Source organism: Papaver somniferum, chromosome 4 (genome assembly GCF_003573695.1).
Source record: "Papaver somniferum cultivar HN1 chromosome 4, ASM357369v1, whole genome shotgun sequence".
Taxonomy (NCBI): domain Eukaryota; kingdom Viridiplantae; phylum Streptophyta; class Magnoliopsida; order Ranunculales; family Papaveraceae; genus Papaver; species Papaver somniferum.
The window spans coordinates 8,365,735-8,387,034 of record NC_039361.1 but is presented as its reverse complement, the minus strand read 5'-3'; the positions used below and the strand labels follow the sequence as shown (position 1 = coordinate 8,387,034).

The following is a 21,300-nucleotide window of genomic DNA, read 5'->3' as shown; positions in this document are numbered from 1 at the left end:
CATTCCGTAACAAGGTACCGACATAATATGCAACTTAAAACCAATGCCGGTACTGGTGACAAATTCATTGGTTTTCCTGTAAGTTTTAAGTTCACTATCGGTATACTCGAATAATTATAAAAGAATGTCGTAACCTAAAACCGGCATCGTATTCAACCCAATTTTTATGCCGGTATATAACATTTAGTTTCAGGCAACTAAGGGTTTGAAAACGACATTGCATTCATACTAAAATAAAAGCGTAACTCAATACCGGCACTGCCTTCATTCTAGAGAGAATGCCATAAGCCAATACCGGCTTTGTATTCGTATTAGATTCAATGCCGGTACTCGCTGAAACTCAACTGTTTGAGTTAGGGTTCGAGATTCTAACCTACACCTATTGTTATAAATCCATTTAAACACTCATAAAGTAGTTCAAAATCAGTTACCTTCTCACAGAAGCCATATTTACGAGAGGTTTATTGTCCGAGTTTGCCGCTTCTTCTTCTTCTTTCTCTTGAGCAATCAAAGCAAGCCTTTCTTGTAATTTTTGTTGAGCAATCAGATTTGACTTCGATTGGGCATTTGGTTTCTTTCGTGGAGGCATTGTTATGATTCGGGTAGGTTAATCGACGAAGAACAGATGAAGAACGACGATGATTTTTTTTTTTCAAAAACCTAAACCTAGTGTGTGCCGGAGCTGATTTGAGAGAATGGGGGATATATGAATTTGGTTTTTTATATTCAGTTTTAGTAGAAAGGGTATTATAGTCTTCTCATAATGTTTTTTAATTAACCAAAGGGTATTTTAGTATTTTCATACCAAAAAATCACCTCTTAACAGACACTACTGGTTGGGGGAAGTACTTTATATCCCCCAATTAGTTTCAATATTCCCCAATCGCGCGTTCTTTATTTATGGGGTATACACATAGAGTAAATATATGACCTCATATCTAAAAAACCATCTCCAACAGTGAGAATTTCAACCCTTAGAATTAAAAGAAAATTAGTTAAAAACATGACGTGGAGGTGCAACCGGAGGTGTAGATAACACTTTCTTGAGAACTTCTCCAATGGAATGTATGTGAAGGAAAAAGTCTTAATCCACATACACAACCATATTTCAAAAAAATCATCTCCAACCCATTGATGTGGGAATGAGGTGGCAAAAAAAAAAGTTAGACATCCTCTAGATGAACCTCTAGTTTTAGACATTCACTTAGAGGATGTCTTTCCATCCTAGTCACATTTTTACTTATAAAAATCAATGAGAACAATAACTGAATTTTTTTTAACCAATTATATACCAACAAGTAAGTAAAGAAGGATGAAACAATATAATGGGTTGGAGATAAAATTTATTTTTTCCGAATATTTAGGATTTTATACCTAGAAGATGTCTTAAAAGTGATGCCACATATGCAACATCCACCCTCACCATTGGAGAAGCTCTGAACACCTTCATATAAAATCTTATGTATCACTAAAAGTAATTGGTTCCTCCTAACTTGTAGAACCCTACTGTTAGAAATGGATTTATGCCAAACGGGAATATAAAATCTTATGTATCACTAAAAATAAATAAATCTACCCACTGTTAGAGATGTTCTAAGACGGTAAAAACTCTTTTCTTCCTCAGAATCCAAAATGCAGCAAGGGAGCTAAATTCCACACCTTTTTCCTTCTCCCTTTGAATATATATTTTGCCCCAAATATTATTAAAAGATGAAACGTCGTATCCATATCTGCTAATTAATGGGGCGTACTAGCTTGTTGGGTTGGGTACCCAAATTCATATACGATAAAGTACTTTGTAGTTCGATTTATCCTTGTTAGTAAGGTTGACCGTATCAGGCATACTCCACAAGAAAATAATCTAGCGCAACATAAGAAGTGCAGCATGCTTTGTATGCAAGAAAAGAACAAAATGATATAAGGCTTTTTGATAAAGTATCCCTATTTTTTAACATTACAATAAAAAAAAGTCCCCGTTTTTTAAAAATTTGTTAAAGTACCCTTGCCTTGACCGTTTTATTCAAAAAACGGTAAATAACAGTTAGCAGCTGTTAACGCTTAGGTGGCAGGGTCAAAATTTCCAAAAATCCCTCCCTCCTGAGTAGAGTTGGATTTTATTTTCTTGAATCGCCGACTTGAAACGCCGAGTCGAGTCAACTCCAAATCAACTCTACTTCTTATTGCTTGCAATTCCTGTCTCCCATGTTTATGGTTGTTTCCCGGCCATAATTTCATGTCATTTCATTGCTAGCTTCCCTGCACAACCTAACATTCATCTACTCAAACCTATTCATTCTCCATTCGTCATTTGCGTCAGTTCAGCTACACATGCCAAGGCATATAAACCTTGTTCTCTGTAGTTGCAATCTGGAACTCTAACATACCACCACCAGCAGCACAACTGCATCCATTCTGTAACCACCAATGCGCATAGCACCATTAGAAGCTTCATCTACTTGCAACAATTTCATACACAACCAACTTCATAATAAACCCTGCAACACTCACCACTGTCTCAGTCCATCGCAGTTCATATACTCCTGCCATTTCCTGTCTCCTAATGCAGCTCCAGTTCTTGAGATCCATGTACTTCGACTTCAGATACATCCATACAATGCATACTCCTTCCATACAACACCAGCTGCAAACCGTATAAACTAATGCAAATCCAGTTCATAGTTCAAACACCACCAGCTCATCATCACTGCGCCTTTCATGACTGTTGTCCTAGCCTTCATCTGTACAGCAGCTGCAACCTTGTTCTGCCAAATACAAAGCCCCTAGTTCCATTTCAACCACCATCTTCTAAGCCTGCAACACAATCCCTTCCCGTTCTCTTCTAGTAGTACACATATTCATCACAACTCATTTCTTATCTGACTGTGGTCCTAACATACATCTAGGATAAATTATGTAGCTTCAATCATCCCAAGTTTCAGTTACCTGCAACCACCAACAATTCAACTACAGGACCATCAACTCAACCTCCATTTGCAGCAACATAACATTCATGGCCACAACCAACAGCTAATTCAACCCAGACCCACTCTTTAATTCGTAACCAGCTTCTGAATCTTTCTAACATCAGCTTCATCTCAACTCCGGCTAGAGTTCAATACCACCACTGCTTTACCACCAACACCACTGCGAATCCAAATTCTTCTCAAAACGAAATCAAACAAATACCCATTATATTCACCACCAAATCAAGACTGTAACCAACACCAATTCCATCTCAATCGAACCCATACTTCATTTTCCACCAGCAAAACCTTTTCTCTTAAATTCGAGCAACATAACTCAAATCCAAACCAAATTAACACTGATTCAAGCTTGCTGTGTTCTTCTCTGTGAATCTCAAACCCTAGTTTTCTCCTCTTCACTATCAGATTCAATAGAATCCCTAGAATTATTTTGTTTCTTAAAAATCCCCAAATCCGAAACCCTAAAGTTATCTGTGCAATATGAGAATCTTCTTTAGTTGGTTTTTATTGATTTACAATCTCTTTCAACTGCAACTTCTTCTTTTGTTAGCGAACCCAAATCATGTTCTCCCGATATAATATTCGCAACATCATAAATTCTTTCTGCAAAAAATCAGATCCATCAAGCCCTAATTTTCCATTTTTTCTCAAACTAAACAAGCCTTAATAGAAGAAATTGCAGGAGAAGATGAACTTGAAATTAATTGAATGATTTGAAGAAGTTAAAGGAAAAGATGAAACTTGATTCTCACTTTCTCATTACGCTTCCAAGGAAGAAGGAGAAGAAAATCAGAAGGGGTCGATGAAGATTTTGGAGAATGAAAGGATTTGGGACATTTATGTTTGGATATGGGCTTTAGTGCAATTTGTGTATACAATTTTGACTTGGTGAACTGGTCTTGACCAATTAATATGGGTCCAAGACGGAAAACCAAACAAAAGGACACTTTAAAAAGTTTAAAAAAACGGGGCATTAATTTTATGAGTATAAAAAAATGGGGATACTTTATCAAAATTTTAAATGATCTATGTCTCCCTACAAAATCCCGGTGAGAGAGGAAATGGGATGCACTTTACCAATTTTGGATAAAGGAAATGGGATGCACTTTAGTACCAATTTCTTATCCAAAATGCTCGGGTCATTAAAATCTGATCGTTCATTTCCTTCACAGGATTTCCCCGCTGAAAAAGAAAGAAAAAGAAGTGCGCCGTGAAAAATAGCCAATTAAGTCACACTGTTTACCTGGTCAAAGTGAGTGCATGTTTGCATGAGGAGTATACGTGTTCATTTAAAAGCAGTTGTGGATTACTTCAGATCTTCCCATTCTACCAACCGCAACAGAAAGCCAACCTCTCCATAGTTATGACGAAACTGAATTGGTCATGAGTTTGTTTGACTTGTACAGCAGTTCTTAGGTAAAACCAGATAAGCTATGAATGCTCTTGGAGATTTATCTTGGTGAGTAAATCCCTGCAGGATATATAGGATTTTTAGCTGTAAAACAGGATTCGATAACTAATAGGCAGTTATCCTCATTTTCGTAGAACTATTCAACAACACCAATCCATTTCTCCCCCATCCTTATATATATATATATAGAGAGAGTTTTTATGTTTCTCAAGCTATCTTGACAAGAAAAAGAAACTCAAAAAAAGGATGGGGAAATTCCTGAAAATACTTCTTCTTTTAATATCTTTATTTTTCTTTTCTGCATCTGTTTGTTATCCATTACCACTCTCAACTAATGGGAGATTGGTAGTGGATGCTTCAACAGGCGATCGCGTTAAGCTTCGATGTGTAAACTGGGCGTCTCACATGCAAACCATGTTAGCAGAAGGACTCGATAAGAAACCATTACCCTACATAGTGAAATCAATGTCTTCATTAGGTTTCAATTGTGTTCGATTCACGTGGGCAACCTATATGTTCACAAAACCATATAACGGAAATCTTACTGTTGATGAATCATTCAAAAGGTTAGGGCTCTTAGAAGCCAAAGCTGGGATAGCTTTGAACAACCCTGGTCTGTTGAAGTTAACAGTACTTGAAGCTTATAAGTAGTTGTTGATGAGCTTGGTAAGCAAGGAATCATGGTGATCTTGGATAATCATGTTAGTAAGCCACAATGGTGTTGTGGTGACGGTGATGATAATGGATTTTCGGAGATAAGTTTTTTGATCCAAAAGAATGGCTACAGGGTTTAGCTATCGTGGCGAATCGGTTCAAGGGTAAACCTCAGGTCTGTTGTTCATCATTTTAAAAACCTTAGCATTTATTATTCTGATTTTGTAGCAAAAAAAGAAAAGAAAAGATCTATGTAGTATGAGGCGCGAGGCGAGACATATCGCCTTTGACTACATACCATCACATATATATCAAGTGATGCGCCTTGGGAGAGCCTTTAAAAACATATATAGTTACTGATACTTGGTTTGCTTATTTTTCATACAGGTTGTGGCTATGAGCATGCGGAATGAACTACGAGGGCCTCGACAAAACAAAGATGTCTGGTACCACTATGTCCGTCTTGGTGGTGAAACGATCCACAAACTGAACCCTAAACTACTAGTCATCATTTCAGGATTGGGTTATGATACAGATTTGAGCTTCTTAAGAAATGTAACTCTACACACCAATTTCCATAACAAGTTAGTCTACGAGGGCCATTGGTACGCCTTCACTGACGGGCGAAGGAAAGACTGGGTGAATAAGACACCAGATCAGATATGCGCAATTACTATGAAAGAATTTGATGATAAACTCGAGTTTGTGACGCTAGGAAAGAATCCAATTCCTCTATTTCTGAGTGAATTTGGTGTGGATCAGCGAGGACTGAATGATGGAGATAATCGATTTTTAAGTTGTTTTCTTTCATATGCAGCTGAAAAGGATTTAGATTGGGCAATGTGGGCATTGCAAGGTAGTTATTACATAAAGAACGATGTAGCTAATTTTGACGAAACCTATGGTGTTCTGGATAAAAATTGGGATCAGCCTAGAATCCCCAAGTTCAGAGAAAGATAAAGGCTCATTGAAGATATATTACAAGGTATGTTTCAACCGCGACTCATTTCGCTTTGCATTCTTGATTTGTATAACCAGCTAACCAGTTTTTCATGTGTGTCATGCAGATCCAAGATCAAACTTACCAAGAGATCAGATAATATATCACCCGCTAAGCGGCCATTGTTTACTCGTAGATGATAAGAATAGCAGCAATACTCAAGCTAACGATTGTTTGAACCGAAGTCACTGGAGCTATGCTGGTAACCTAACTCAAGTAAAATTGACAGGCACCTCAAAATGTTTGAAGATTGTTGGAAATGGCCTTCCTGTGACAGTTTCGGATGACTGTTCAAGTATTTGGAAGGTGATTGCAGATTCCAATATACGTTTAGCTACCACTGATAAAGAAGGGCGATCGCTTTGCTTGGATTACAACCCTTCAATATCTCCTCTAGTTTTAAGTAATGAATGTTTATGTGCTGATGATGAATCTAGCAATTGTAAAGAGAATCCTGAGACTCAGTGGTTCAAACTTATAGAAACAAATGTCAAATAGCAGCTAGTCTGATCATCATATTTCTTTAAATATTAATCAAAAACAAGTTTTGCTGGACACATCTAAAATTCTACATTTTTTGCTCAACTTAAGAACCATTTCTAAAGCACGCCTAAAAGGCTAAAGTCAGTTCTTGAATCATCTTACGGTGAAATTACTGAACCAGAAAAACATCAATTTCATCTCCATCTTCTATTCCAAGCTGCAGCCATACATACCAAAATAAACATCTCAATATAAAAAATAAAAACAAAACACTACTACTTGTGAATTAAAAAATAAAAACAAAACATTACTACTTGTGAATCATAATGATAAGATAACAAGAAATTACTTGATGAGGGGTACTCTCTGGTCTGATCCGAATACCATCATATAAGAAATTGACCGTGTGGTGGTTGTATCTACCGGTAATTTCACCGTAAGCATCGATGAGTTTACTCAAAGGGGAATCGCGCTTCATTCTGAAGCAAACTATATCAGAGTTATCACCCTGGATTGACAATCGAATAGCCGAAGTAAGCAAGTAGACAATTGCATCAACTTAAAAAAGCATCAATCCAATAAGACTACAATAAACTTCAAAAAAAAGGAAAAAAGACTATAGAGGAAGAAGACTTTACATTGAACATGACTGTGATATGAATTGAACGTTTGGATTTTTCAGCAATTCGTTTTTGATCATCTTCTGGTATAACAACTCCAGACATGTTTGTTGGTAAAGAAGTGTGGTTTCTTAGACCAAATCCCATGGTGATGGAGTGGTAGAAGCAGCAAATCACTCAAACTCAATCGCACTCTATTTCAAGAAAACAAGTTTCTTCCTCTTTTCTTTCCTATTCAAAGCTCAAGAGTCTCAGTCAGACCTAACAGAAAAGAAATGTTTCAAAGCTCGAGAGTCTCAGTCAGACCTTAGAGAAAAGAAAAGTGGTTTATGACTGTGTGTTTAGTTGTACATCCTAAGGCAGATGATTTTGGCATATCCTCTCCCAACCCTTGATTTCTGGTTCTAGGGGAAGCTTTTAGTGTCCTCCACTCCTAAGAGCGTCCACAGTGGTGCGAGTATAACTAAAGACCAAAGACTAAAAAAAAAGATCAAATTTGGATTTAGTCTGTCCTGTGGTGTAGCAGGTGACGAGTAAATTTGGTCGCGCGTTGATATAAAGTCCGCTTCATCGTCCAGCGTAGATAAAGATTACGCCTGGCATGGGGCGTTGATAAAGATAACGTCTGGTATGGGACGTTGATAAGGATAACGCCTGGTATGGGGCGTGAACTATAGCAACGCCTGGTGTGTGGGACGGAGATTATACGTTCGCTCGGGTTCAAAAAGAATGGGGCGTTGATAAAGACAACGCCCCAAGCAAATTTCCTAAAGTTTTAAAACTTTAGGCGTTGACTATATAAACGCCTGTTGTCCGCGTTAACTTTACGTACGCCCGACGGGGCGTACATTTAACCAACGCCCCATCCAGGCGTACATTTTACCAACGCCTGTTCGTTGGGCGTTAACTATACGAGTGCCTGATGAGTGGCGTATACTATATCAACGTCCGTGGTGTAGGCGGAGATTATATAAACGCCTGACTAATATTTTGGTTTGGTCTTGGTCGCCGACCAAATTTGGTCTGGTTTTTACTCTTTGATCAAATTTTGATCGATAGTCCATTCCACTGTGCCAGTCCACTGGACCAAATATTTTGGTTTACTCGTCCACTGCAGTTGCTCTGAGCCTATATTAAATGGATGAAAGATATCCAAATCCCATATGGTAACACAGATACATGCACTAGGTTTGAGACTTTTGAGTCCACAGTCCACACCCACAAAAAAAATAAAAATAATAATGGGCACCCGCACCTGGGTGAATAGCAAATACAACGAGGGACCTATAAGCTACACTGTTGACTTGGTCAAAGTGATGCCATGTGTGTATGCACAGTGGGTTTACGTGTCGATTTAAAAGCTGTTGCAGAATGGATTACTTCAATCTTCATTTGATTCCCATCCCACTCACCTACCAAAACAGAAAAGCCAACCTCTTTTGTACACAAACCAGAAGATTGAAGAAGAAAACACCAAAAATCCACATGAAAAAAAAAGTAGTAGAGAGAAAATCTTCACATGAAAACAAAAGAGAACGAAACAAAATAATCTGCGACTTCGTGCGGGTACTGCTGATTAATACAGTGGGCACACAACTTAAGTACTCTCCCAATCTCATTTGTTCTAGTTTGTAGTTTAATTGTATATGCTATTGGAACAGAGTCAACACCATTTAAAAATAGATTATGATCTGATATTGTGGATCTGATACTGTACGTTTGGCTTGTTGCCGTTACTACAAGTCTAGCTAGTTGGGTTCCAAACTCGAATCCCTAAATGAGAATAGAGTTGATGCCTCCACCACTTGCAAAGAATATCGAATATGTATTGCCAAACCCCAAAAGCAATTTAAGCTAGTCTCTAGTGAAGAGAATAATACACTACCACACAACAGTTAAGCTAGAAATAATTACCTTATGATGAAGAACAGAACATAATTATATATAAAGAAGCTAATTAACAAGAACAAGGAAAAAAAAGACAGAAATTACGCAAAAACTAACTTACAGACCTTACAGTCACAAGAAAAAGAAGTGTTGTTTATATATCAACATGGCAACCAGGAGATCCAAGTAATGGAACTTGACCTAAAAACCCTTTCTTAAAACCAACCAACATATCACATTTCACAACCACACCATATTTCCCACTCTTAATTGCACCAGCTTTATATCTTACTCTTCCCAACAAAACTAATCTTAATCCAACAACACCATAAGCTTCATCCATGACTAAACCGTTCACAACCTCAAGCGAAACCGGAACCGCCACCCCGCCACCTAATATCGGAGACAAAGCTACCGTAGTTTTCTTATCGTGAAACAGATCAGGTAACATAACTGGTGGTGTTATAGCTTGATTACGATACGAAACATAAGCTGAAAGATGATCGTAGAATATAGATACCCTCTTGTTTGAATTTCTTGTAACAATTGTGAACTGCATGGAGGTTGTCAACAGTGTTGGTGCGGTTGTGTTCAGTTCGTATATTGCAGCACCGACAACTGTGAAATTTGGCTTGTGAGGACGATATACTAACCATACTATAAGCGTGGTAACACCTGCTAAGAGAAGAAAAATAAGAATGACCGAGCAAGCAAGTTTACGAGAATCACCACCGGATTTCAAGTCAGAAGTCATGGCGCCGGCACGTTCTTCTGATCCTCTTCCTGATTTATTTTTTGATGACTCTTCTTCGGCTACCTTTGTCTGTGCTTCATGATCATGCTCCTCAGCTTTTTGTGTGGGTTCTTCTTCATCCATTAAGGAGATGTTTAGGGGGGTTTATATAGAATTATAACTGATAAGTTGGTGAGAAAGTGATAGAGATTAAAGAAAAGAAAGAAAGTTAGTTCGGAGTAAAGAGCGCTGAGTGAAGAGTGGATGGTGACGAAGCTGGATATAAAGAATTCTTGAGACAGTTGGAGCAAAAGAAAAAAAAAAAGAGGAAAGGGGAAAGAAATGAGTGTGTCTTCTTTGAGTCGTTTTCTTCATTTATATATACACAGTAAAATATTCCTAGAGGCCGGTGGCTGGGATACCTAGACCGTGAGACCAGCCGGACACTCCGTCGGTACAGAATACAGATCTTATCTTGGTAGTAACAAATATTCAAAACGAATATAATTAAGAAATGGAATTTTTATTTGTCATCCAGTGGGTTTTCTTTTTGTAGTGGTATTCCTTTAACTTTAATTTTGGGTGATTCTTTTTTTCTTTTAATTTCTTTTCTCCTGTTTCTCTTTTTTTCCTCTCTTTTTGATCTAATTTTTGGCTTTTGTTTTACCAAATTTTCCCTATTTCATACTTTAAAGTTCATTAAATACTCTTTCTTAAATGGAAGAAATGGATAGATATCAAGAAAGCTTTTTACACTGCTGATCATGGTCATGCATGGATGCTTTAAAGGTGAGGTTGCGAGGTTATTGCGCATACAAAACATATTTTAGATTACATGCAATTATTCTATTGTTCTGAATTCCATTTCAACTGACTTTATTCATAAAGAGGAAAAAAGAAAAAAAATCTAATCAACAAGAACGCCAATAATTAATCTATAAAACGAACAATTAATGCAAAATCCTAAGCCACTTGAATAGGGATCGTAAGTACATACTCTTTAATCATGACTATGGACTTTGCCAACCAATTTTCTGCTCTCTTAGTTTTATCTGATGGCATAACATGGTCATGGTGGGCACAGAATGTGGGCATGGGCAAACATGTTTTTCGACCGACAAGAGCTCTGCGAATGCAGCTCACGCTCCTTCAACAGGATCCTTTCTTTGGAATGTGATAGTAATCGAGGTTTGAAAAAGTTATTACCTATTAACCAAATTGAAGCTTTATCATTCTAATAACAGTGGTTTCGTAATGATTATCAAAGTGTTGTAAGCCTCCTCCTGGGTTATCAACATTGATTCTGCTCAAGTTCTTTTCCAAGATAGTGTCATAATTTTTGCAGAGAAGGGTAATACTACTACCCCAAGTATACATTCAGTACCTGGCAACTGAAACAATCCGATAAAATCAGAAAGTATCACATATATCTTTGTGCATATGTTGTGCTCCTGGTAATCTCTTTCTTGTATACTACAAATTACGGCTGGTATTTCTAGTACTACTATACTTGCGATACAGATCAAGTTAACGTTAGTATGAATATTACTATTTATACAAACACAGGTAATAGTAGGACTTCAGTGATGGTGGTGTTCTTCACTTTCTTCCTCTGGTTGATTGGTGGGTTGAAGTTGGAAATGGGGGCAGGGTCTAACAGGTTCTCCCCTAGACCATAGGTTAGAAAGATCACCTCTAATCTTTCCCAACGTTATAAATGTGCCTGCACACACCATAACACAAGAATTCATTATAGAAAACAGAGTAATAAGATGAAACACGGTAGGACGGATTAACTTTTGCTCTCTGCAAACATATACTTTAGTCGCCATGCTCAATTGATTTACATACCGAGTGTGAATGGAACAATGTAAAGAAGAGCCGGTTGGCCATGTCCATCCATCAAATTTAGAGCCACATACGTGATGAGGAGACCTACAAATCCAACACATTTCAAAGGGTTAATTAGGAGAACCAACAAGTGTTTCCATATATTTGTCTCACAATTATATAACACCAAAAATGTATCTGGTTTATCTTACAGCTATGAAGTCTTACCTAAACCATATGCTGACATTGCCCAGACAAAATACCCAGCTCGAAGAGATTTATTGGAAAGCCAATCATACCTGAAAGACATTAACAATATCATTTCAAACCGGCCCATGTAGTTTATACTGTGTCTTGGTTCTGAAAATTTGTTTCTAACTCACCACAGACTAGCTGGAAAGAAAAACTACATCGAAAGAAGGTACTGCCCAAAGTTTTTAAACATTGAAACTAAGCCAATAAATGGTTCAGAGATTTGACCTCAATGAAAAGGCGATAAGTAATCCTGGTAACAGAATATCACCGAACCCGATAATGCTGAATCCGCCCCAAGGATCAAACATGCGTGGGATCTTCAGTAGCATTGGAATGCCATCCTCTCCACTTCTGTCACCACGAGCAACCTACACAACTGGGTGTCAGTCCAATCTAACCTTCTACAATCAAGCCGTTACGGCATACAGATTACAGCGATATATTGATGAATCAGCGGTATGGAATACTTACCACAATCATCACACTTTCATTGAACCAACTCTTGGAAACAAATACCCAAAATATGTCATACAAGAAAGCACAACTGAGCAGCACGGTTCCCACCTGATTCACCCAGTTACGCATAAGATATCACATACACAATTATAGCATCATCGTGAATAGAATGCCATCCTTGACACTGATAAATAAGTAAAACAACACATTCTACACACTTCCACTATAAGGAAGAAAAATATCCCTATTTTATGACAATTGTTCATATGCTGAGTAGTCTTCTTTTTCCTTTCTTCCAACAGTGAAAGATTAATTAAAAGATAATTATTATTTTCTGTTTGTAGGATGGTTCATCTGGCCATGGACCGTTTATGACAATAAAAGAGAGAGAACAAATATAGCGAACATGCTTTCAAACACTTAAATCAATGAAACTACGTGAGAGGAGATCATCACCTTGAGATTGGGTACACGGACAATTTGAAGAACTGTGATTATTAATGCAATACCCTGATTGGAAAAGGGAAAGTCAACACATTCAGAATTGGGCAACAGAATTTGCATTCTACTGTTGGTACAGTATGTCATCAACTGAAAGAGGAAATAAAAGAAACTTGAGTTGAATGAAATAAAAGCTTCATTCTTACAAGGATGTCTTGGCCAATCCAGGCAAAGTTGACACGCCGATAAACTGCCCATACCACAGCAAAGGTTATGCAGAAAGGAGCAACGGCTAATGTAAGGTAAGAAATAGCCCCAAAGATTGGAACTTTAATAAATGTTTCTCCAGCAGATTTAAACCACCTGCAATATTCAAGCAGCAATTTTGTTCATTTCAAATAACTGAATAAAACCTTATAAAAATTTCATTTCAGATGAAAAAAAATAGATTATCATCTTTGTGGAGAAAAATAAGCCAAGGCTTGTAAATATTGAGTTAAACGAAATTTCATTTGGGAGGCATATACCTCAGAAGCAAAGCAACTAAGCAAGTTTGCAGGCCCTGTAAAAGAAATAACAAGGTCCACTCTTAGTTGCAGAAAGCCAATGAATCAAATAGTGATTTCTTACAAACATGAACCTACACATCTAACATATAAGGTGAGATGCATGCGTGTATATATATACTTCATTTGCATGATAAATATATGTGAGAATGTAGTATTTTGGAGATAAGAATGCACCTCTACCCCTCCAATGCAGAATAAGACCACCAAAAGCTCGATGAACCAGTAGGACATAAGTTTGTAAAGCATAATCAGGAAGCACGAAGCGACCACAACAAATAAAACTGCAGACATCGTATTAATGTCTACTACGCCACTAGAACCTTGTTCAACATTCACATAATCAAATGAAGCATCCTATAACCAAAAATGCAGATCACTTATTAAGCCGAGTCATGAGGTGGGGAAGGGAAAAGAGAGACAATCAGTGAAGTAGAAGGTATGAGAAAGATGGAAATAAAGGGTATGCAAAATCACCTTTAAAATCTTATCTTGTTCAATAGCTGCTTCTCTTGCACTCCAAGCAGACCAAAAAGACGAGCATAAGATGGTACCGACTGCCATGAGCCATAAGAACACTTCTGCTATATCGACCAGTGGACGCTCTGGAGAGTATAGCTGCACAGCAACTGCAAACAACCCCAAATGTCAGAATGATCCGATACAACTTAAAAAAAAATTAGGTAAGTTCCATACAACTGACAAGTAAAGACTAAATGTTGAACCAAATGGAACATCAGATAACAGACTAAATACTTTTGAAAACAGGAAATAAGGAGAAGTTTACCATTAGAAGTGTTGTTCATGCTCGACTCCAAAAACAATCCAGCATCTTGTGGGAGCATGACAGCGGGTATAGTGATATTAAGATCGGTTTCATCGGGATCACACACCATCTTGTACAGTTCTGCAAAATGTGACAAAAACAAAACAATCAAAAGGCACGAAACATATATGTAAGATAATATGCCTCCAACATTTTATCACTCCCCATGAAATAATGAAAACAAGATAGAAAATATTGGCGAATCAAGTTTAACGGTCATTTGTACTTTTGCTAGATGGCTCACATATGTCTCCATCTACAAATATGAACTTTCATCTTGCGGTTGAATGACATAAAAGCGAAGTACCTTTTTTGAAATTTATGATGAGGATGCCTGAAGCGCCAGCAGCTTCAGCAACGTTTGCCTTGGTTGTGAATTTGCAGTTACCCCTATGGACCAAAATCACTTCTCCAGCAAGCTAATGCAAAGGACATAAAATTCAAGATTATGTGAATACTAACAAAAACAAATTCTACGGGTCTTCCTCTTTCACCAACACCATACACATTTAAGCATGACTATTGCATACCTTATTCTTGGGCGGACTGCACAAATCAGGAGGGTCTGCAAGTGCAAGTTTACTATGGTTTGCATGTTTCTCCTTTGACTCCATAGTAGTACCAAAACGAGCACCAACACCAACAAACTCCCGACTCTCTACATTATCAATCCATGTCTGGACTTTTACCTATCAATCACCAGAACACAACATAACTATATGTTCAAAAAGTTTCGATAACAACTATCGAGAAGTTTCAAATTAAGTACAACTAGGATAAGCAGAGTGTTAAGTAATTCCCCAACCAAATCATGTAAGGGACGCAAAAGCCATTAAGACTAGACATACAGCGTGTAACAGGAGAACAAATTCTTTCAGTTTCTCTTTGTGATCAACTAAGTAATGCCCTAATGGTGGATAATACCTAAAATTTAGGTGTACAGCAACAGAAATGAAACCCCATAACTAAAAATTGAACCCAAATAACAGAAATTGATGCCTCTAGTAAGGAAAATTAACACTGCCCAGCTAATAAAATCATCAAATTCCTCTCTAGAAGAACAAATTAGACCATTTTTAACATAATTTTAACAAAAATAAAAAATTACATTTAATTTGAACTAGAACCCCCAAAAAGGGCAAAAATTGAGGAAAATAAGAGAACCCCGGATTAGAAAATAGAGATAGAAGAAAAGGGTTCAAAGTAAGAGAGTTACTTACCAGAACAAAGTTATTAGAACAACCAGGTTTCTTAGGAGCTTTATCATCTTCATGAACAATATCACCACCAAACACCAACTGAACCAAACACAGTTGAATCAACCCTAAAATTAACAGCACCCTTCTTGAATCCATCAACAGATCAAATATTTACAACCAAATCAAAGAAAATTCAGATGTGGGGTTTCTTGTATCTGCATCAAATTTGAAGAAGAAGAAGATGAAAAAGTCACAAAAAGAGTCTTCCTTTTATTTTCTTCAGCTTTTTTCTTTGTTTGTTTGTGTCACTGTTTCATCTTTCTTTTAACCAAACAGATATTATCAATCAATCAAACCAAATTAGATTAAGGGTTAATTAGCTAAGTGTTAATAATAATGCTTGTTTACTTTAGGGTTCTAAATCTTAAAAAATCTTGCAAGAGGAGCAGACAAAGTGACAAATGAAAAGAGTAGGAACCGTTAAAAATCCAACGGGACCCACAAAGAAGATGATGATAAGTAGAGAGATACATGAGATGTGAGTATAGCCCCACTCACCTATCCGTACATTTAGGGCATGGTCGGACTCGGCTGTATCCTCTGCTTTTGCAGTAGAGGCGTTACACGGGGTGAAAATCCATCGGAATAAACAAAACGTAAACTCGTTACGAAATGTACGTTTAAAAATCGGTCCGCGTGTTAAAACCCCAAAAATGTCACCATCCATACACAAAAACTCCAACAAACAAATTGTTCACAAAAACCCCACTTAATATAATTGGTCTATATTACCCTTTTAATTTAAATCACCCCAACAAAAACAAAAATCAACCCCACTTTAATTCTTATTATATTGTCACCACCAACAAGCAACGCCACTTTCTACCACCGACCACCACCGTCGCCGCCACCACCTCCGACCGCCGCCGCCACCTCCGACCGCTGCCGTCGCCTCCGACCGCCACCGACCCCCACCGCCGCCACCTCCGACGTCACCGCTGCCGCCGACCACCACCGCCACCTCCGACCACCACCTCCGCCACCGACCACCACCGCCACCGACCACCACCACTACTGACCAAAATTTAGATAAAACCGATTTTGGTTTCATCATAAAATAAGATGAAACCCTAATTGGTTTCATCAGAATTCAACTATAAGAAAAATTCAACAAGGATCTTATGTTGCAGTTGTCTTGGATACAACAACATCACAACAACACAGATCCATGCTCTATGCTACAACACATATTATCAACTGCCAGCACCACCATTTTCGACCACCACCGACTAAAACCAGGAACATCTCCAACACCCGCCGACGACCACCACCACCACTGACCAAAAATTAGATGAAACCAATTTTGGTTTCATCATAAATACGATGAAACCGATTTTGGTTTCATCATAAATAAGATGAAACCATAATTGGTTTCATCAGAATTCATCAGTAGCTGCACTTCATTTAAGCTTCATTTCTTCTCTAGTTTACAGCATCATCTGCTTCATTGACCATTTCAACTTAAAATCAGATCCCTCTTTTTAACTCATTAGAGATCCTTCTAATTTGACTAAATCATCCGTTGGTTAAGGTACATTAAACGATAGCTTCATTAGTTAATCAAACTTAAGAAACTTCTGAAACTCGTGCTTGAAAAATATAGACCTACAGCTATTTTTCAGTCAGAGAAGAATAAAAAGAGATAAGCATATACAAGATAACTTTGTTTGTGTTTTAAGGATATGCAAGTAACTGGCTCTATTCTAGAGCATCAATATTCGTAACATACTGCGGGTTCCATTGATGTGCACCTCAGATACTTGAAACATATGCCAACGTACACTGAGAGTGCTAAAACATCTGCCATTCATTAACTTGCGTGACCTAGACAAAATAAGAATCCTACAGTTTCCTTATAACTAAGACAATTACGAGATCACCAATTCTATATACTCAAACAGATGGATTAAAATAAAAAAGCAGGTTATATATACCTCAGTTCTTTCGTCACGCATCATATTAATGGCAACAACCTCAATAATATTTCCTAGCTCAGCTCCTACCATCCCCTCTGCCATACTAGCAACGGCCATATAATCTACATCTTCAGCATTGTCTGTCATCCTCTTCTTATTAGATTTCCACTGCTCCAGCTGAAGTTTATAATGTGCTTGAAGTTTATAATGTGCTTGAAGTTTAGATTTCCAGTGCTCCAGCTGAACCATGGCAGCAACCACCATTTCCTTGTCATCTACAGCTCCACATTCCACCACTGCGACACATAGCTTCTTAACCCATTCACAGCTCCATAACCTCCACCTGCATCATTTCAGTTCACAAGCCAATGTCATTATCTTCTTTATCCTGCATACCAACCAACACAAGGCTTCAACTGGTTTAAATCCTACCAGCAATCCATGGCTTAACCTGCAATTCCAGTCCTTGCGCTAGAGCTAACACCACCAGACAACTGCACCTACATCTCTGACATCAGACCACAGTAACAACAACAGCATCAACATTACATCTTCTTAAACACCAGTTCTCAACACAACTTGCACTTCTTATTCAATTCCTTCTCTTCACTTCCATGACCACCTCACTGAACTGTAGTACCACCAATAAACACTTCCACTGCTTAGCCAAAATCCATCGTCACCTGCAATTTCAATAGCAGCTGAGGCATCAATTCAGTCAACACACAGCACCAAAAACTTCATTCATATTCTTCTCATTCTTTTCTCATCTGAATATGCCCAGCAACAACATCTTGCGACTCCAGAACCCATCTCAAATCGAATCGTAGTTTGCCAAGTTCATTAATGCATCATTTCGATTATCTATAATTCCATTTCCGCTTAACTGATTTCATTATCACCAGCAGCCACAACAGCTCATCTTCGATTTCTTCTCATCTCTGTTTCATAATTCCAACACCATCATTCTTCAGATCCATCCACAACACCAGCGGCCTCATTCATTTCTCGAATTGACAGAAAATCCCTAATTTTTTCTTCAAGAGCACCAACACAAACCCTCAATTTATACAGATCCCCGTTTCAGTTCATCCAAAACTCCACAACTGAATTCAACAGAAGCTAGCAGAACCCATCTTCACATCTTCTCAATCTAACCCAACTCTGAGTTTCAATTTCTGAATCAACCCCAGGCGATATGCAGATCCAATTTCTTGCAATCTCAGATTCAACCCATCTTGAATCTTACCAAAGTCCATCATCTCTATCTTACCCTTTTCTCATCTCCCAATTCTCGATCAGCAGCAACGATATTTACTCTCAATTTCAGTTGATAAAACAGCGGCAACTGCTGCTTCTTCTTTTCTCAATTTTAGGGAAATGAATAAGAGAAAACGTCTCTCAAATTCTTCATCTCTCGAATCAGCGTCGTTCTTCTGGTGCAGTTCCATTGTTGCTGATGGTGATGATGGTGGTGGGAGAAGGAGACAGAAGAAAGAAGAAATCAGAGAAGAAGAAGAAAAGGTCGAAGGGTACGTTTGGCTTTTTTAAAAGTAACAAAAACTAAATTTACACATTATTATTTGGCTTGGGGTTTTTGTCCCAGTTTTATTTGAAACGGTTTTTATTTGGTAGAAATAATATGACCGGTTTTTTCTTATCACTAATTTGTTCACCTAGGGTTTTTGTCACTAGTTCTGTTTAAAAATTTGTAGTACAACACATAAGCCTAGTTTGGTATCGGTTAAAAATTTATGTTTTGCTACTGTGCGTTGCTGTGCTGTGCTTTAAATATAAACTAGTCTGACGTTTGGTAACTATAATATATTAATGTGTAAAGTGTCGTGAAACTAACAAATTGTAAATTCTGTTTGATAAATTTTCACGTTGAAGTGCTTATGATGTGACTAGTGACGAAAATAGACATGGTTTAAAAATTATTTTTAAATTAATAATAATTTTTTTTTACTTTGAATATGAAAAATAAAAATAATTACGTTCAACGAATCAAAGTTTTACACAAAGCTTTTTGTTGGTAGCCTAGCGACAAGCTGAGCTCCAACACCCTTTGAATATAATTTAAATAAGAATAAAAAATAATAATAATTCTTATTCATATTTTAATCATTTAATTTTTGATTTTTTTTTTTAATTTTTAATTTTTACCTTTAGATACTATTATTATTGTTGTAATTATTATTTTATAACAAAAACTAATAAAATTTGATTAGAGAAATAGTTGTACATAAATAAATATTTAAGGGTAGATTTTGTCTTTTTAATATAATAACAAGGTTAAAATAGAGAATCGATTAATTAAAATTGAGTGGGTCCACAACTTCTGCTTTTTTTGCTTTTAAAAGCTACTCCTGGGTAGCTTTTGAAAGTTGTCCTAAAACAGAAGTGCTTTTGGAGAAAAGCGCTTTGAAATTCTTTTACAAAACGCTATTTTCTTAAAAAGTTTGTTATAAGTTGATTACAAAGTGTTTTTGAAGGAAAAAAAAAGCAATCCCAAACGGGCTATAACTTCCCCCAAGAAAATAGTGTTTACTTTTTGGCCTATTTTGCGTTTCCTCCCCTCCGAAGATCGCGAATTAGCGTTTCCTCCCAAATAAATTGAAATTAGTGTTTCCTCCCCTCGTCATCTTTTCCATCCGTTACTCAGTTAGCTGAGTAAGCCCCTGTGCACGCGTGTCCCAGATTGTACACGTGTTCCATGATCTTCACAGAATACCCTCGACTAAAAGTGAAAAAAAAATCTCGTTTCTCAACTGCAGTACCAACACAATTCAGCCCCACCGTCTCCCAAATTCAAACCCTTTCTTTATTCGAACACCATCAACATCATCACAAACCCATTCCTGCAGATCAAATCTATCATTTTAACGAACAACAACAATAGTTCTCTCTAATCGTTTAACATGAATCTTGAATTACCCATTCAATTACACTCGGATTCATCCAAACCACATCACCCTTGTTACTGCCAACACCCATCACCCACAGACTTTGATCGATACTTGATTTCGAGATAAACCCATCTTCAATTTCTTCATGATTCAACAATAACAACAGCTAATTACAAAACCTAGATTCAATTTCAGATTGACTCTTTTAAATCGATTGCAGAAACAGGTCTTGATTTTACATCTTGAACATCATCTTTTCCATGTCTCACAAATTCGAACAACATCTCTATGCTCTTAAATCCCCTTTCAATTTTCTTGATTTCTCTGTTTGTTTCGATCTGTTTTGTCGGCAATAACTGCAGCAGCATAGTTAGTGTTGGGTTCGTGTTTTGAATTTCTAATTCATATGTGAACGCGAAATTGGAGAAAGAATCTACCGATTCTACCATTGAAGATAGTGAAGAATTAATGGTCTCTGTTGGTATTCCTTGATAATGAGATAGGGAGACTGGGATGGGTTGCTGAGATGGAGTTTTCTGTTGGTTTGGGTTCTTGACGCTTCCTCTGATTTTGTCACCGGATTATGGTAGTTTTGATGAGATTTGAAGCTGTTCGTGAGAAGAAATTGAAACTAGGGTTGGTTGCTGTTAAGGGGAGAAATGGATCGTCATGGATTTGGCAATTAGGGTTTGAAATCAACGTTCTAGTTTTTTTTTTAGATATGAGAAATTAGAGATTAAATAGGTTTACTTAACAGATGGGTTTGATTTGGTGTTGTGGGCAGTGAGAGTCAGGGAACGAAATGGGAAGGAGGAACTGATGTTAATGATATGGTTTATCTCAGCGAAGAAAATGAGTGTATTTGAGGAATTTAGTGTGACACGCGTATGTTTTCGCCACGTATGTATTCTTGCTGACTCAGCTAATTGGAAGTTGGATGGAAAAGGTAACGAGGGGAGGAAACTTTAATTTCAATTTATTTGGGGAGGAAACGCTAATTAGCGATCTTGGGAGGGGAGGAAACACAAAATAGGCCTTACTTTTTGATTATTTTTATTGAGGCGGTTCGT

The 21,300-nt window shown here is 37.4% G+C and overlaps 4 protein-coding genes and 1 long non-coding RNA gene across 5 annotated transcripts; 1 reads left to right on the top strand and 4 right to left on the bottom strand.

Moving 5' to 3' along the window:
- Nucleotides 1-1,906: 1,906 nt before the first annotated feature.
- LOC113274699 lies at nucleotides 1,907-3,803 on the bottom strand. Its single transcript, XR_003323159.1, has 2 exons — nucleotides 2,509-3,803; nucleotides 1,907-2,412 (listed from the first exon to the last, which is right to left on the bottom strand). It is a non-coding gene; the product is annotated as an uncharacterized LOC113274699 (long non-coding RNA).
- A 1,921-nt stretch (nucleotides 3,804-5,724) lies between these two features.
- LOC113271954 (glycosyl hydrolase 5 family protein-like) lies at nucleotides 5,725-6,547 on the top strand. The gene is made up of 2 exons (XM_026521877.1): nucleotides 5,725-5,905; nucleotides 6,117-6,547. The coding sequence occupies exons 1-2, from the start codon at nucleotides 5,725-5,727 to the stop codon at nucleotides 6,545-6,547; spliced, it is 612 nt and encodes a 203-aa protein (XP_026377662.1).
- On the bottom strand, nucleotides 6,540-7,460 carry LOC113273494 (small ubiquitin-related modifier 2-A-like). Its single transcript, XM_026523193.1, has 3 exons — nucleotides 7,171-7,460; nucleotides 6,882-7,040; nucleotides 6,540-6,749 (listed from the first exon to the last, which is right to left on the bottom strand). Exons 1-3 carry the CDS (start codon nucleotides 7,297-7,299, stop codon nucleotides 6,702-6,704), a joined length of 336 nt encoding a protein of 111 aa, XP_026378978.1. The 5' UTR covers nucleotides 7,300-7,460; the 3' UTR covers nucleotides 6,540-6,701.
- Nucleotides 7,461-9,047: 1,587 nt separating this feature from the next.
- On the bottom strand, nucleotides 9,048-10,099 carry LOC113274698 (NDR1/HIN1-like protein 12). The gene has a single exon (XM_026524087.1). It carries the CDS (start codon nucleotides 9,914-9,916, stop codon nucleotides 9,194-9,196), a length of 723 nt encoding a protein of 240 aa, XP_026379872.1. The 5' UTR covers nucleotides 9,917-10,099; the 3' UTR covers nucleotides 9,048-9,193.
- A 988-nt stretch (nucleotides 10,100-11,087) lies between these two features.
- Nucleotides 11,088-15,763, bottom strand: LOC113274697 (signal peptide peptidase-like 2). The gene is made up of 14 exons (XM_026524086.1): nucleotides 15,367-15,763; nucleotides 14,677-14,835; nucleotides 14,454-14,565; nucleotides 14,108-14,227; nucleotides 13,798-13,949; nucleotides 13,498-13,677; nucleotides 13,282-13,316; nucleotides 12,961-13,117; nucleotides 12,770-12,823; nucleotides 12,329-12,421; nucleotides 12,083-12,225; nucleotides 11,831-11,901; nucleotides 11,624-11,707; nucleotides 11,088-11,495 (listed from the first exon to the last, which is right to left on the bottom strand). Exons 1-14 carry the CDS (start codon nucleotides 15,499-15,501, stop codon nucleotides 11,353-11,355), a joined length of 1,638 nt encoding a protein of 545 aa, XP_026379871.1. The 5' UTR covers nucleotides 15,502-15,763; the 3' UTR covers nucleotides 11,088-11,352.
- Between the last annotated feature and the right edge of the window lie 5,537 nt (nucleotides 15,764-21,300).

Coding starts and splice junctions, on each gene's coding strand:
- LOC113271954 (XM_026521877.1), top strand. CDS start 5,725: ATGAAAGAATTTGATGATAAACTCGAGTTTGTGACGCTAGGAAAGAAT. Junction 5,906..6,116: donor GGCAATGTGGGCATTGCAAG/GTAGTTATTACA, acceptor TGTGTCATGCAG/ATCCAAGATCAAACTTACCA.
- LOC113273494 (XM_026523193.1), bottom strand. CDS start 7,299: ATGGGATTTGGTCTAAGAAACCACACTTCTTTACCAACAAACATGTCT. Junction 7,041..7,170: donor ATATCACAGTCATGTTCAAT/GTAAAGTCTTCT, acceptor TTGTCAATCCAG/GGTGATAACTCTGATATAGT. Junction 6,750..6,881: donor CAGAGAGTACCCCTCATCAA/GTAATTTCTTGT, acceptor GTATGGCTGCAG/CTTGGAATAGAAGATGGAGA.
- LOC113274698 (XM_026524087.1), bottom strand. CDS start 9,916: ATGGATGAAGAAGAACCCACACAAAAAGCTGAGGAGCATGATCATGAA.
- LOC113274697 (XM_026524086.1), bottom strand. CDS start 15,501: ATGGATTCAAGAAGGGTGCTGTTAATTTTAGGGTTGATTCAACTGTGT. Junction 13,678..13,797: donor AACAAGATAAGATTTTAAAG/GTGATTTTGCAT, acceptor TTTTGGTTATAG/GATGCTTCATTTGATTATGT. Junction 11,902..12,082: donor CTTATCGCCTTTTCATTGAG/GTCAAATCTCTG, acceptor AATGTCTTTCAG/GTATGATTGGCTTTCCAATA.